Source organism: Danio rerio, chromosome 7, assembly GCF_049306965.1.
Source record: "Danio rerio strain Tuebingen ecotype United States chromosome 7, GRCz12tu, whole genome shotgun sequence".
Taxonomy (NCBI): domain Eukaryota; kingdom Metazoa; phylum Chordata; class Actinopteri; order Cypriniformes; family Danionidae; genus Danio; species Danio rerio.
The window spans coordinates 65,461,622-65,477,153 of record NC_133182.1 but is presented as its reverse complement, the minus strand read 5'-3'; the positions used below and the strand labels follow the sequence as shown (position 1 = coordinate 65,477,153).

The following is a 15,532-nucleotide window of genomic DNA, read 5'->3' as shown; positions in this document are numbered from 1 at the left end:
ACGTTGATTTCAATAGTTTATAAATCATTTACTAACTCATTCTGAATGATCTTAAAAACCATCAACTACTCTTGAATACAAATGGTTTATAAATAAAGCTATACTTAATTTAGCAGTAAAAAATAAATCAGTAACAAAAGTATTAAAGGGCACCTAGGTTACCCCTTTTTTCAAATTTATTATAAGTGTTTTGCATCTCCAGAATGTGCATGTAAAGTTTCAGCTCAAAACACCCATCAGACTTTTCATTATACCTTTTACTAGATCCTGTTTTAAACATCTTTCTACTAGGGGGTTGTTTTGTCGTACTGCGCCTTTAAGGCGAGTCCTCCCCGCCTAACTTTTCTACGTGTCTTTCTGTATGCCTTAAACTCCTCCCTCGGCTGCGTCAGAAAACAGACAGACTTAAAGGAAGAAGATCTCACGTAGCGTTTGTGAGAATTACCACAGTAAAAACTTTACCAATGAGTATTTGTTGTGCAGTGGCATTGATAAGTCACACACAATATAGTTACAAAGTTCACACACGCAAACACACCCACACACCGATACACACGCACACACACACCGCAGCAGACACACACACACACACACACACACACACACACACACACACACACACACTGACAGACAGAGCGCTTTTAGCTTCCCACTCTTTTCTCACTCTTTTTGCATGCATAAGTGACTGAATGCAGCTTAATCTCCACTGCTGTATGGATATCTGTTATGTTAATGTACAAAATAAACCTGATTTAACGTCCACAAACCAGGATTGAAGCGTAATATAGAGTTAATGCTTAACAAATAATGAATTCACTAGATATGCTTAGTAAATTATTCATAGTGTGTAGTTATTATAAAATGTTACAGAAATGTCTCTATATTTAACTAATAAGAATAACTTGGGTACATTTCTTGTTTGTAAGGGAATGTATTTCACCCTAAAGATGACTTATCAAACATATACTTTTCTAATTATTAGAAGAACAACCTCAAACAAGCTAAAAATATGTGATAAAGATGGCTACTCCATCACCACAGTAAAATCAACAAGCCAAGTATGCTTACTCTGCAAACTTTTTTTTATCTAGCATACGTTTATCAAAAGTTGACTGCTCAGATTAGATAAAAGTATAGGACAAATATACTTTCATTGACTACTTGTTAGTATTAATTATAAGCACAAATCTAATAAATACAAAAAATAGACAAAATGTACTTTCATATTTTTTGCTTTGACAGACGTCTATTTTGTAGGGGTTAATTTGGTATTGTTTGTACAGTACCTGCACAAGCTCCTCCTCTGCGTATTTGAGTCTGCTGAGCTCACATTCAGCTCCCTCCCGCAGCTCTCTCAGCCTGCTGGCTTCTTTCTTCGCTCCTGTGATCTCGTCACGCATCTTCTGCTCCAGGTTCTGCTTCTCCACAGCCACCGTCCGGTTCTCCTCCTGAGCCTTTTCCAACCTGACGGCACCAGAGACCAGTTTAAGTCACATCTACATGCTAGTGTTTTACAATTAAATAGTAAGTACGTAAGTAAGCAAGTAAGTAAATAAATAAATAATAATAACAATATTTTGAGGACTGGGAAAAATCCATACACAGTCACACACACAAACACACTACAGCAAATTTAGTTTATTCAATTCCCCTATAGTGCATGTCTTTAGGTTGTGGGAGAAACCGGAGTACCTGGAGGAAACTCACACCAACACAGGGAGAACATGCAAACTCCTCACATTATTTAGTATATTGATTTCCACTTTAATGGAAATATCTATAACAACTTCAAATAATGTAACCATTTAGCAGAAAACGGCATGTTTTATTATAGCTTTTAGACCAAGGGTGCTGCAATCTTGGAATATCGCTGTGTCTGACATCATGGGGTTGGTTCTTTTCCATCAGCTGAACAGATACAGTGGAAGTAATGGACTGACCACAGAGACTTTAAAGCCTAATTTAACCCAATGCGTGACGTTGTGGACGTGGAGCTGCTTTCCGGTCTCTGTGTTCACAAACTATCGTTATACAATAACTTGCCAAATTACCCTAACACGCCTAGTTAACCTAGTTACGCCTTTAAATGTCACTTTAAGCTGTATAAAAGTGTCTTGAAAAATATCTAGTCAAATATTATTTACTGTCATCATGGCAAAGATAAAATAAATCAGTTATTAGAAATGAGTTATTAAAACTATTATGTGTAAAAATCTGTTGAAAAAGTATTCTCTGTTAAACAGAAATTGGGGGAAAAAATAAACAGGGGCCTAATAATTCAGGGGGGCTAATAATTCTGACCTTAACTGTTTGATTGCAGTCCAATTTCAAAACATTGGAGAGTGTTTTTTTTTTACCCAGTTCCTTCATCGACAACTCTAAGCAAACATTGGTTGCCAGATTGATGACACAAACAGGAGTGAACATGCCTGACAATTAAACCTTACATCGTCAGCTGCTCAGCTAATGCTTTCGTTAGTAATATTTATATTATTTGCTAATTAAAAACCACCACATGTGGATTTGTGTTTTCCACCAAGGAAACCTGGCATGCTGAATTATAATTGGCTGAAATATAAAAGTCATGTGTATTTATATAGAGCATTTATCGTGTATGGCCATACACCCATAGCGCTTCACAATCATGAAGGGGGGTCTCACCACACCACCACCAGTGCGCTCAACACACACCAGCTATAGGTGGAATGGAGATACAGTGATAGAGCCAGTTAGGTGGATGGGGATGATTTGGAGGCCATGATGGGTAAAGGCCAATAAAGGGAATTTGGCCAGGACACTGGGCTTACACCCCTACTCTTTACCAGAAGTGCCATGGGATTATAATTAACACAGAGGGTCAGGGTCTCGGTTTATCATCTCATCCGAGTGATAAAAAACTAAAGAATTTTATCTACAGTGAACAGACACCATATGTACATTTAAAGTCTAAAGTATTATCCTGTGAAATTTTTATTCTTTTTTTTTCCCACATAATGTTTAAAAGCCAGGAGATGAAGCCGGTGTTCGGCCATTGGGCTTCGTCAGTGTGCAGGTATTTATCCTCCTCCTCTTCTTCTTTTGGCCTTAGTCCTGTATGGTTGCGGGGTCGGCTCTTTGATACAAGTCCTCCATTTAGAGTTGTCCATATGATAACAACTTTTTTTACACATTCCGGCCAGCCTATCGTCTGGGCCTGTCAGACTCATACACACATACACTGATACACTACGGACAATTTAGCCAACCCAATTCACCTGTAGCATCTCTTTGGACTGTGGGGGAAACCGGAGCACCCAGAGGAAACCCACGTGAACGCAGGGAGAACATGCAAACTCCTCACAGAAATGCGCCCTGTGCACGTATTTATCCCAACGTACCTAATCTTATTAACCTAGTCTTTGAATTTATATACTGTACTTTAGGCTACTGTATATAGGAGTGTCTTGCAAAGTAAGTACAATCTATATATATATATATATATATATATATATATATATATATATATATATATATATATATATATATATATATATATATATATATATATATATATATACATATTAGGGGTGTCAAAATAATTGTTTCTTCGGTGCACCGCGATGCAGTTGGGACAATTTGGTATGGGTTCAGTAATAATCATAACCGGTTATTATGTACTGACGTCATTTTTCTCCTATGCGCTCTGTCGCGAGGAAGGTGAGCGCGAGTATTTAAAACTCAGGGCCGGCCCATGGCATAGGCACCATAGGCAAATGCTAAGGGCGCTGTACATCAAGGGGGGCACCAGAAATGAGCGCAGTTCAGTTGGTTTTGTTTTGATATTCCTGACACATATTCAGTTAACGTTATAGATGGCAATAACTCAAAAACCTCTTACCCTAAAAAGATCTAAAGTGTGTTTCCTACAAAAAGACAAAGCTGGTTATGTTTCACAGCTGTCTTTCTTTCTTTTTTTGCTCGACATTACGAGCACTGCTCCGTTTGAGCCCTCGCAATATGTGTTTAGCCGAGAGAGCTGGCGCTGAGAGGAGCTCTCAGTAAGGGACCGTTGAAAAAGTGCTTCTTTTTTTTCGTTCTTTTTTTTCGTTTTTTTGCTCTGCTCAGCGCGAACTCTCCCTGTTGCGAGGGCTTAAGTGTGTGTGTGTGTTTGTGTGTGTGTGTGTGTTTGTTTGGTGCTGTCAATGTTTGTGTATGTGTTTGAATGAGAGACAGTGTGGTGCTGTGTGTCTTTGTGTTTATACAGACAGCTTGTTATAGCCTCCCCTCTAAAATATAACACTGTATATGGAAAGCATCATCAATGCACCGTGATGCACCGAGATATCGAATTGAACCGAATCGAAGGCATGATAATCGTAACCGAACCAAACCGTAAGACCAGTATAGGTTCACACCTCTAATATATATATATATATATATATATATATATATATATATATATATATATATATATATATATATATATATATATATATATATACTGTCACTACAGCAAAAACAAAAGAATTTAGTTATTAGACATTGAAAATGTGCTGAATATTATTTTCTCTTTGTTAAAGTTTGATAAATATTTGATAAATATTTTTTTTTTTTGTTTGATAAATATTTTTAAAAGAATTAACATTTCAGAAAAGGGCTGATCATTTTGACTTCAACTGTATGTAGATGCAGACAGCAAAACTCTAGATTTTCCTTTTTTGTTTTGCAAAACAAAGAAAATCATGCAGATCTGGAACAATTTAAGGGTTGAGCAAACGATGACAGAATGTTCTATTTAGGATAAACCATTTCCCTTGGGAGTACTTATAGCAGAGCTTAATGAACCTTCTCATAACAAGAAAAGAAATCTGCTGTTCAACAGAATATAGAATAAGACTTCTTCTCGCAGTCTCATATTGTGTGTGATTTGCTCTCACCGGCTCTGGAGCTCTGTCAGGCTCTCTTCAGCGTGCTGCAGACTCTCCAGATCTTTCATCATCTGCGAGATGTGGATTTTAGATGACTTGTTTTGTATGTATGCAAACCAGCAGCCGCCCACACCGATGATGATGGAAATCATCAAAATAAAGTCCTTCAGCCAGTGATAGTGGTGACCTAGTGAGAAAAATAAAGTATTTATACCTGGACCGCTGACTCAGTGAGTATGTCATTTCAACCTGCTTTGGGAATGAGATTAGCCAACTCATTAAAGAGATGAATCTAAGACTGAATTTATCACATGTTTCTGTTAATTAACACTTACTTTAGCTTGTTTACACAGTCATTTTGCATTATGGGACCTTGATCCCAGCTCTGTCAACTTTCAATGTTGAAAATTGCAGTTCACAAAAATTATTTATATTGATATTTTAACCCTTTATATGGCTGTCATTAAAGACGTCAAAAAAACAACAACATTGGAGTTGGGCATTATTGCAAGGATTTTTTTTTACTTTTATGAATGAAAAAAAAAATTACAATTAATATATATATATATATAATTAAATAATTAAATTAATATACTAAATTCAAACAAAATATTCCCAAAAAATTACTAACTACATATTTCGGTCACACTTTACAATAAGGTTCATTAGTTAATGTTAATTAATGCATTAACTAACATGAACAAACAATGAGCAATACATTTACTACTGTATTTGTTCATGTTAGTTAACGTTAGTTAATGAAAATACAGTAGTTCATTGTTAGTTCATGTTAACTCATGGTGTATAAACTAATGTCAACAAGCATGGACTTGGATGTTAATAATGCATTAGTAAATGTTCAATTATGATTAATAAATGCTGTACATGTGTTGTTCATGATTACTTCATGTTAGTAAATGCATTAACTTATGAACCCTATTGTAAAGTCTTACCCAAATTTCAACTAAATTATTTTAATTGTTTGCTTTTCTTGATTTTTCTTCCCTTTAAAATTTGTATTTAATATTTTCCATAACATATACATTTGGGTGTACTAGTTTTTGTATCCTTAATCGTATGTTATTTTGTTAGATAAGCTCCACATTTGGCTTCAGTACTAACTAATGTATATGCACAAATATAATATTGTGTAGCTTCCAATTAAATATGAATTTAAAAGAGAGATTTGTGAGGGATGTACTTATACTGAGCCCTGTATATTGTAATCAATCTCAATGAAGTTACCATACATGTCAATACCACACCATAACACAGTGCTCATTGCACAGTGTTTTATACTATATTCCATTTAACAAAATAACTTAAGATGATGATGCAAAAACTAGTACTATGCCCCAATAATTATTTAAGGGGAAAATATTAAATACATTTTTTTTAAATATGAAAAACCAAGAACTGTTGAAAAATAAATTGATTAAAAACATTTTGCAACACCTAATACAATTTAAATGTAGTATATTTCTATTGCTAAACATGTTTAAATATGCGACCAAACTCTTCTTGTACTTATTTGTACTTATACTCCTAATGAATATAACTTTTTGTAATTGTCACTTGGCATGAAGCATAAATAGCCCTCACTTTAGATCTTTAGATTAGGTCACAAAACTGCATGAAGTTGTGTTAATGAACTATTTATTAATATACAAAGTAGCTATTTGTCTATGCCTGAAAATTATATATAAATATTGATTTTAATAGTTTAATAATCATTTACTAACTCATTCGGAATGATTTAAAAAAAACAACTACTCTTAAATAAAATGATTTGTAAATAATGCAATGCTTCATTTAGTCCTGAAAAATTAATCAGTAACAAATTATGAACTGTACAATTGTTAAGCAGATTTTAAATGTGTTTATAAGTCAAGAATAGAGGATTTGTATCTGCAGTTATAAACTGCCTACTAACATCTATTAATGTAGAGGTAATGCTTAACAAATAATGAATTTACTTTACACCAATGCTTATCAGATGATTCATAGTGTTTAGTTATTATAAAGTGTTACCACAAACTCATAAAAGAACAGAAAATGTTGTCATTTCTCTACAGCAATTTACATGACCAACCCAGACTCATTTCAGAATACTAAAAATGTCAATAAAAGTTTTAGGTTTGGGTTAAAGTCCCATACTGCTCTTTAAAAGTATAAATAAAAAGACATGTATAAAATAAGTATAAAAAACAACCATGAATATCAAACTTTTAATTAACTAATTCTTTTTATGCATTTATGTGATCAAAAATAGCAAAAACTGTAATTTTGTGAACTGTTATAGTTTCTTTAAAGATAACAACTATTTAATTTTGTTAAAACATGTTATGATACAAATACTGTAGCAAAAACATTAATATTGTAAAATATATTTTTTTAATAAAAAAAAATACTTCAATTGATAAAAATATTATTTATTCCTGTTATGACGAATCAGGATTTTCATTCGCATACAAGTCATTAATCCAGTTTACATTGTTATATAATGTGTCACCAATTTTGTGTTTAAGTAATACTTTCAATAAGTTATTATTATTATTATTATCATTATTATTATTAACATTATTATTATTATTATTATTATTATTATTATTAGTTATGATCAGAAGTCATCCTATGCTATTTAATACCATTTATAGAAACTGATCTATATATTTTAGGGGTTTTGTATGATTGAAAAATTCAAAAGTTTAATTGAACATTTTTTAACACAGTTAAATTTAACATTTTACTTTAAAGCAGCCTTGCATAATAAAAGTATTAATTTCCATCCAAAACAAGACATTTTACTGACCCCAATTGTCAGTGTAGTGCCTATTATACTGCTATGCTTTTTACCTCAAAAGCTTCCATTGCTGTCCATAGTGACAAAAGTTATTGTTACAATGAAGCAAAGTCACATGGGATTGATGCAGCAGAATACACTCACGTAGTGGAGGTCCAAAAAGCACTGCATCCAACGCTTTCAGGTTTAATTTCTGTTTATGTCGTTGGTCTAATATCTTTAGCTGCATTGACATAAACGCCGGTTCATTTGCTGCTATTCTGTAACAGAAAACAAGAGGAAGAAGTCATAATAGGTCACAAACTCTGCCTGTTTCCCCTAATGTCTCCTGCTTCATGATTCATAAGACAAAAAGTTTCTTTGATATTTAAAATGCAAAACACAATAAGGGTATCCAGTAAGCCTACAGGGGTAAACAGTTAAAGTCAAAATGATTGGCTCTTCTGTGAATTTAGTTTTCTTTCACGATTCCCAAATGATGTTTAACAAAGCAAGACATTTTTTTTACAGTGTTTCCTACACTGTAAAAAAAAAACTAATTTTACAGAAAATATCCCAAAATTTTTTACAGTCATTTTTTGTCATTTAAAATTATATGTAGAACTTAGTAAAAAGACAAACAATCTCTCTAAATTCACAGTTTGACTTTCATTTTTAGGTACTTTATCATTAAAGACAAATTACTGACATTTGTGTTTTTTATACAGGGAAATTACAGTATAATTTATACAGTATTTTTTCTGTTATTTTAAATAATATTCAAAAATCCCTAAAAATTACAAACAATATCTGTAAATTAACAGCTTGACTGGTATTTTATGTATTATATAAGTAACGACAAATTACAGCAATTTGTTTGTTTTATACAATGAAATTGCTGTATTATTTACACAGTGTATTTTCCTGTTTTTTATGAAGTACATTTAAAATTACGTAAAATTAAAGTAATAAATTGTAATTACTTGCTCTGTAAAAAAATTATAAAAAATCGTGAAAAAAAAAAAGGTCAAATGACTGGCAGCTACGGCTGCCAAACAAAAACCATAAAATTATGGTAAAATGTCTTTGTTGAAATAAAGTGCAAAAAATAATAAATCTACAGATATTTTCATTAAAATGTTTACAGAAAAACACTGTTATTTTACAGACTTTTCCTAGATTATTACGATCAAATCCGTTCAATAAAGTTACACACTAAGTGCGCTCACATGCACCTGTTCCGGATTCTGCTGATTGCACACACACAGTCGGAGGATCATTATGAACTGATTACATGCACTTTAAAAGCAGCATAGACCAATTGCTTAGTCTTGTTATACTGTTACTGTAAACTTTATGACGTGTTTCTTTTCTTTTGCCTTGCTTTGTTTGTTAATTGTTTACGTTGTTTGCTGCCGGGACTGACCATTTGCCTGTTATTTGACCATGACTCTGGATTGCCTGCATATTGTTACATCTGTTTGCCCCTGTGTTGACTGTTATTTGCCTGACCATCTCTGTGTAATAAACCTGCATTTGGATCTGCACTCCTTTATCAATGTCCCCTTCACGTTACAGTTCCATTTCATTTAAGATCTGTAACTGAATCATTCCATATAACTTAAACCTTTACATGTTTTACATAAACACTAACTAATAAAATGTAACAACTGTCATTTTAAAGTTGTAAGAATTTTAATCAGTTTTATCTCGTTTGTTGTTTTTTACAAAATTTTTTGATCCAAAATAAAACTGTTAAATTACGATCATGAGCATGTCTTGGCATTTTATTAAAGGTGTTTAATCGTAATGATTTAGGGAAAATTCTTTTAAATAACATTGTTTTCTCTTGAACTTTTAGTGCAGTCATTTTATTGATGGCATTTGATCATAATAATCTAGGAAAAGTCTGTATAATAACAGTGTTTCTTTGTAAAACTCTTAGTGTGTAACTTTATTGAACGTATTTGATCGTAATAATCTAGGAAAAGTCTGTAAAATAACAGTGTTTTTCTGTAAACATTTTAATGAAAATATCTGTAGATTTATTATTTTTTGCACTTTATTTTTATTTTTGTATAATATTTATTTGTTTATTTTTGGCCTGAATAAAAGCTGTTTTTAATTTTTTTCAAAACATATTAAGGTTAATATTAAACAATATTGGTTTTAAATTGTATACAAAACAACCCACTGTTATACAATGATTTACCTAATTACCCTAACTTGCCTAATTAACCTAGTTAAGCCTTTAAACATCACTTTAAGCTGTATAGAAGTGCCTTGAAAAATATCTAGTCAAATGTTATTTACTGTCATCATGATAACAATAAAATAAATCGGTTATTAGAGATGAGTTATTAAAATATTATGATTAGAAATGTGTTGACAAAAATCTTTCTGTTAAATAGAAATTGAGGAAGAAACGTACAGGAGGGCTAATGATTCCGACTTCAACTGTATGTGCAGCACTATCCTATAACCGTGAAATCAATTGGTATGTATAGAAGTCTGTGTGACTGCATGTTTGTGTGTGTGTGCGTGTGTCTATGTGTGTGTGTGAATGGCAAGTTCAAGCTCAAAGAACTAATTTTAAGAAGTGCGTACTAGATGACTGAACGATCACATGTGCTGCCACACACACACATACTGGGCATAGCTGCAGGTGAAAGGTGATCTGGTGCTGTGACATCATTTCATGAGTCATGGAGAAGTGGCCATGAGGGGAAACTCGACACCTTAAACCTTTCTTTACCCCTCACTCATGCACGTCCCCACTGTCTGTGCACTGACACAGCAGCGCCACTAGGGGGAGGTGCTGCTGTTAAAACCCATGCGTTGAAGTATATAATAACAGTGTTAAAGGGGTATTTCCCTCAAAAATTAAAATTCTGTCATATTTACTCATCCTTCACTTGTTTTTGCAGAAAGCTGGAAACATGTAACCATTGACTTTATTTGTTTTTTTTTCCCACTGCGCAAATCAGTATTTTCATGGTTCATACACATTTTTACTACTAAAATTCCATGACTTTTCCAAGACTTTTTCAGAACTTTCAAGTACATTTTCATGACATAATGTTTCATGTAATGTCTACATATACACGATAAATACTAAGAAAAAAAATAACATTTAAATTTATCACAGCATATTATAGAATGCATTTATCTATTTTATTTACATTTGTTTTATATCTATGTACAATTTTAATAATGCTTACACAGCACTAACAATGTGAGAGCAGGTTTTAGGCCAAGGGCAGGAAAAAAGTAAAGACAACGAACCTATATTCAAGTTGGGGCTGCACAATATATTGTTTCAGCATCGATCTCACAATGTAAGCAACCGCAATAGTCACATCGCAGGATATGCAATGCTGGGATTATAGTTTATTATAAAGTTTAATAATAATGGAGTAAAAGTTTATCATCTGCATGCATTTTTAAAGCGATAGTTCTCCCCAAAATTAGCATTTTTATTACACCCTTCACTTGTTTCAAACATTTATGAGTTTGCTTTGTTTTCAAATGAAAACAAAAATAACCTAATTTAAAAAATGATCATAGTATTAAAACAAGTGAAGTGTGAGTAAATAGTGAGTACATTAATCTTTGAATATACTGTCCCTTTAAGGCCTGTGACTGTGTGAACATTTCTATATTTTAAATTTTAAAACATTTATCTACAAGAAATAAAAAATTAATAAAGCTTAAATAAGATACAATAAGACTATGCACTGGTGATTATTCAATATTTGTACCTGAATAGTCAATACCTAAAAACTTTATCTTTGCTATATTTTATTTAAAGATATTTGTAATTCATTTGTTATATATTATTCGAGATTCACTCCTTGACCAAATCCCCCCAATCAATCTAAATAGAGCTGTTAAATCAGCTGGTGAAATTGTATTGACATCCCAATATACATCACAGAAATAAAAAACATGGTAATGTCAGATTTTTCCAATAACGTGCAGCCCTAATTCAACTATGCAGATGTTTGTTAAACTAATTTAAATGATTTTTCCAAAACTTTGTGAATTATTCTGTTTTTCCAAAACATTTTCAGGCCTGGAAAAGGCCATTTCAAAATTCCATGACTTTTCCATATTTTCCATGATTGTATGAACCCTGATAGTTTCAGGTTTCAAACATACTTCAAAATATCTTCTTTTGTGTTCAACACAAGTGGAAGGTGATGAAATGATGATTTCTTTAGCTACATTAAATTGGTAGAACCTGTGCATTGTAATGTGATGTGTACTTACAGTGTATTTACATCAGTGATAAAATAAGGTAACAACTAGGGTCAATGTTAGGTTCTGAGATAGTTTTAGACATTGTATATTGTTAATACATGAGATGATAATGTTAAGTGTATAGTATGTAAAAGTGAAACAGGACTGTAAATGAAAGTGCTACCAGAACAGTACGCTTAGGGACAGTACCTAGTTTTTATGTGATGACTGATAAGTATGTTCTACCAGTAAAACAGGACTTAATAAAGTGCTACCATAAAATTATCAACAAACACTTAACATTTTAGAGTTTCAATTCCTTAGTAGGTTTTAACACACTTCTTCATAATAAATGTCACAAAAAAACTGTTAGAAGGTTAAGGAGTAGAAAACAAAATGAAAATGACCTCTTCACCCTCTTTACACCTTTATGAGTTTCTTTCTGTTGAACACAAAAGATATTTTGAAGAATGATGGTTGCTGAGACTTATACAAATAAGTATAAAATTCTTACAAATTACTATGAAAAAAATGGGTCAAAGCAAACAGCATTTCTCAGAATATCTTCTTTGTGTTAAACTCGAGATATTCATAAAACATTTGAACAATTGGAGGTTGGTTAAATCATGGCAGAATTATAACTTTTGGGTGAATTATCCATTAAGTCAATGGAAAAGTCCTTGACGTGTGTGCATTTACCGAGGTAGCGTGTTGCCATCTACTTTAAACTCTCTGAAGTTTCTTTCATACTGAGGAAGCTCCACGGACTCTTTCAGCCACTCCACTACATCCTCTAGTGTCCAGTTGTGCACTGACCAGGAAAAAGAGAGAAAGTGTTAAGACACGTTGGGCATGCTTATAAATATGTAACACCTTAACACACAAAAGTCAAAACAGATGTTTCATGAGATCAAAATTTCAGTATTTCGATATTTTGCCTTTGTTGTATGTACACTGTAAAAAAAATCCATAATTTTACTGTTTATTTCCAGCAGCTGGGGTGAATATAACGGTAAGATGACAGCCGTTAAATTACAGAAATTTACTGTAAAATAACAGATGTAGAATTACAGAACTTTTAATTGCCAGAAATTTTAATTGAAAGAAATTTTTGTAATTTAATGTCTGCTATTTTACGGTACATTTCTGTAATTTAACAGTCGTTATTTTACTGTTACATTCACCCCAGCTGCCGCAAATAAACCATTAAATTATGGATTTTTTAACAGTGTAGATTAGCGAAATAACTCACATAAGACAGAACATTATTTTTCATATGTTTGAGGCCACACTGATAATGTAAAATCTGGCTGAAACATCAAATAATAATAATAATAATAATAATAATAATAATAATAATAATAATAATAATAATAGTAATAATAAAAATAGCAAAATGATTATAGATTCTGGTCACGAAAAATAAATTGTGAAATCAATTCTCACTTTGTACAGATGTCAAGTAGTCTTGTGTTAAATATCAGCATGCTCTGTGGATCATCTCAAATTTTTCTAGATAACACTCACAACAAATTCATGTTAGTTTGTGAAGCTCTAGTGCTGTTGCCATTGTCTACCTGGCCCTAATCCAAGGTGTTTATAATTTTATTTTATTTTATTTTAATGTATTTTATTTTGAATATATTTATTTTATTGTATTTGATTTTATACCCATTGTGCCACTGTATCGCTCTTTATTTAAATTAATTTAATTATTTTTTGCCCACATGTGACTCATTCAGAATATGTTGTTCTCATGACAGTGTGAACTACTGTAGGGCTGTGTAAAGCAATAATATATTAAATATGTGATAGCATGTGATATTCAGTACATTCATTCATTTTCTTTTCGGCTTAGTCCCTTTATTAAACAGGAGTTGCCACAGCGGAATGAACCGCCAACTATTCCAGCATATGTTTTACGCAGCGGATGCCCTTCCAGCTGCAACCCATCACTGGGAAACATCCATTCACTCTTATTCACACACATACACTTGGGACAATTTAGCTTACCCATTTCCCCTATACCACATATCTTTGGACTTGTGGGGGAAACCCGAGCACCCGAAGGAAATACACGTCATCAATGGGAGTACATGCAAACTCCATACAGAAATTCTAACTGACCCAGCCCAGGCTCGAACCAGTGACCTTCTTGGTATGAGGCGATCGTGCTACCCACTGCACCACTGTGATGCCTGATATTCAATACTATATATCTTATTATTTGTTATAACCAACATAACCGTTTCATGCTATTTCAGAGAATAAAAAGCATCGCTGCAACTTCTGGCCAGTGAAATTTAACAGTGTAAATATTGACAGTGTTCCTCAGTTTAAGCCTAATAACAATTTCCTTGACATTCAATGACTGAAAAGCTGTATTTTAATTACATCTAATAAATGTAAGCAAAGGCAGCTGTTGTGCTTATATATTATTGATAAAACATAAAAAAAAGTAAAACTAATATTAAATTGGTTTTAGCTTGCTATAGACCAATGTGAGGCATACAAACAATAACAATGGTCCTAATCATAATGTATTTCTTGTTTAACATTTTTTTTTTAATTTCCATAGCTTCTGAGAATCCAAAAAGGTCCACAAATTAATACATAATGTTATGAGAGCTGTTTTAACATGAAAATATGATTGAACTGTCTCTTGTTACAGTTATGAAATAGTTTGATAACAAGCAGGAAATGTTTATGGGTCAATGACATTACCACATTGAAATGGTCTATACATATACAGAAGTCAACATTTGATGTGGATCATCACCTTTCATCAGAGTTGTCCTAAGACTTTTGAACAATGTCCATTCTTGTTGTTGGGACAATTTAAAAAAAAAAATTTCGATCCACATTAAATGTTGACAACTGTATATATAGTTGAAGTCAGAATTATTAGCCCCCTTTGAAATTATTTTTCTTTTTTAAATATTTCCCATATGATGTTTAACAGAGCAAGGAAAGTTTCACAGTATGTCTGATAATATGTTTTTCTTCTGGAGAAAGTCTTATTTGTTTAATTTCAGTTAGAATAAAACCAGTTTTTAATTTTTAAAAAATTCAAAATTATTAGCCTTTTTAAGCTGTATTTTTGTTCGATAGTTTACAGAACAACCCATCGTTATATAATAACTTGCCTAACTACCCTAAACTGCCTGGTTAACCCAATTAACCTAGTTAAGCCTTTACATTTCACTTTAAGCTGTATGGAAGTGTCTTGAAAAATATCTAGTCAAATATTATGAGCTGTCATCATGGCAAAGATAAAATAAATCAGTTAGTAGAAATGAGTTATTAAAACTATTATGTTTATAACTGTTTTAAAAAAAAAATCTGCTCAGGACTAATCATTCTGACTTCAAAAGTACATCAGATATGATCCTGTCACACATTATTAAAGGTATATTTTTCATGTTTTTGTCCTATCCTGTTGTAGCATTAATATGCAACAAACGTTAGAAGGTTATATTTTACAAACAGCATGTCCTTACAAGACACGATGTGATAGTATTCCAGAAATAAGCAATCTGTCTGTTCATACCAGACGTGATACGGCAAATCAATCAAAAATCAAAGCTAATCATGAGGGCAC

At 32.4% G+C, this 15,532-nt stretch overlaps 1 protein-coding gene across 4 annotated transcripts in view; it reads right to left on the bottom strand.

Moving 5' to 3' along the window:
- The window catches only part of stim2b (stromal interaction molecule 2b), an 860,843-nt gene that overhangs the window by 12,121 nt on the left and 833,190 nt on the right, over positions 1–15,532 (bottom strand). For 3 of the 4 annotated variants that reach the window (XM_073906846.1, XM_073906845.1, NM_001435951.1), the window contains exons 4-7: positions 12,631–12,742; positions 7,855–7,970; positions 4,917–5,094; positions 1,287–1,464 (exon numbers count right to left, since the gene is read on the bottom strand). In XM_073906846.1, coding sequence (XP_073762947.1) covers positions 1,287–1,464; positions 4,917–5,094; positions 7,855–7,970; positions 12,631–12,742 — 584 coding nt within the window. Of the gene's footprint in view, positions 1–79; positions 1,465–4,916; positions 5,095–7,854; positions 7,971–12,630; positions 12,743–15,532 lie in introns of all 4 variants that reach the window. The other variant, XR_012382472.1, reaches the window with a different exon arrangement.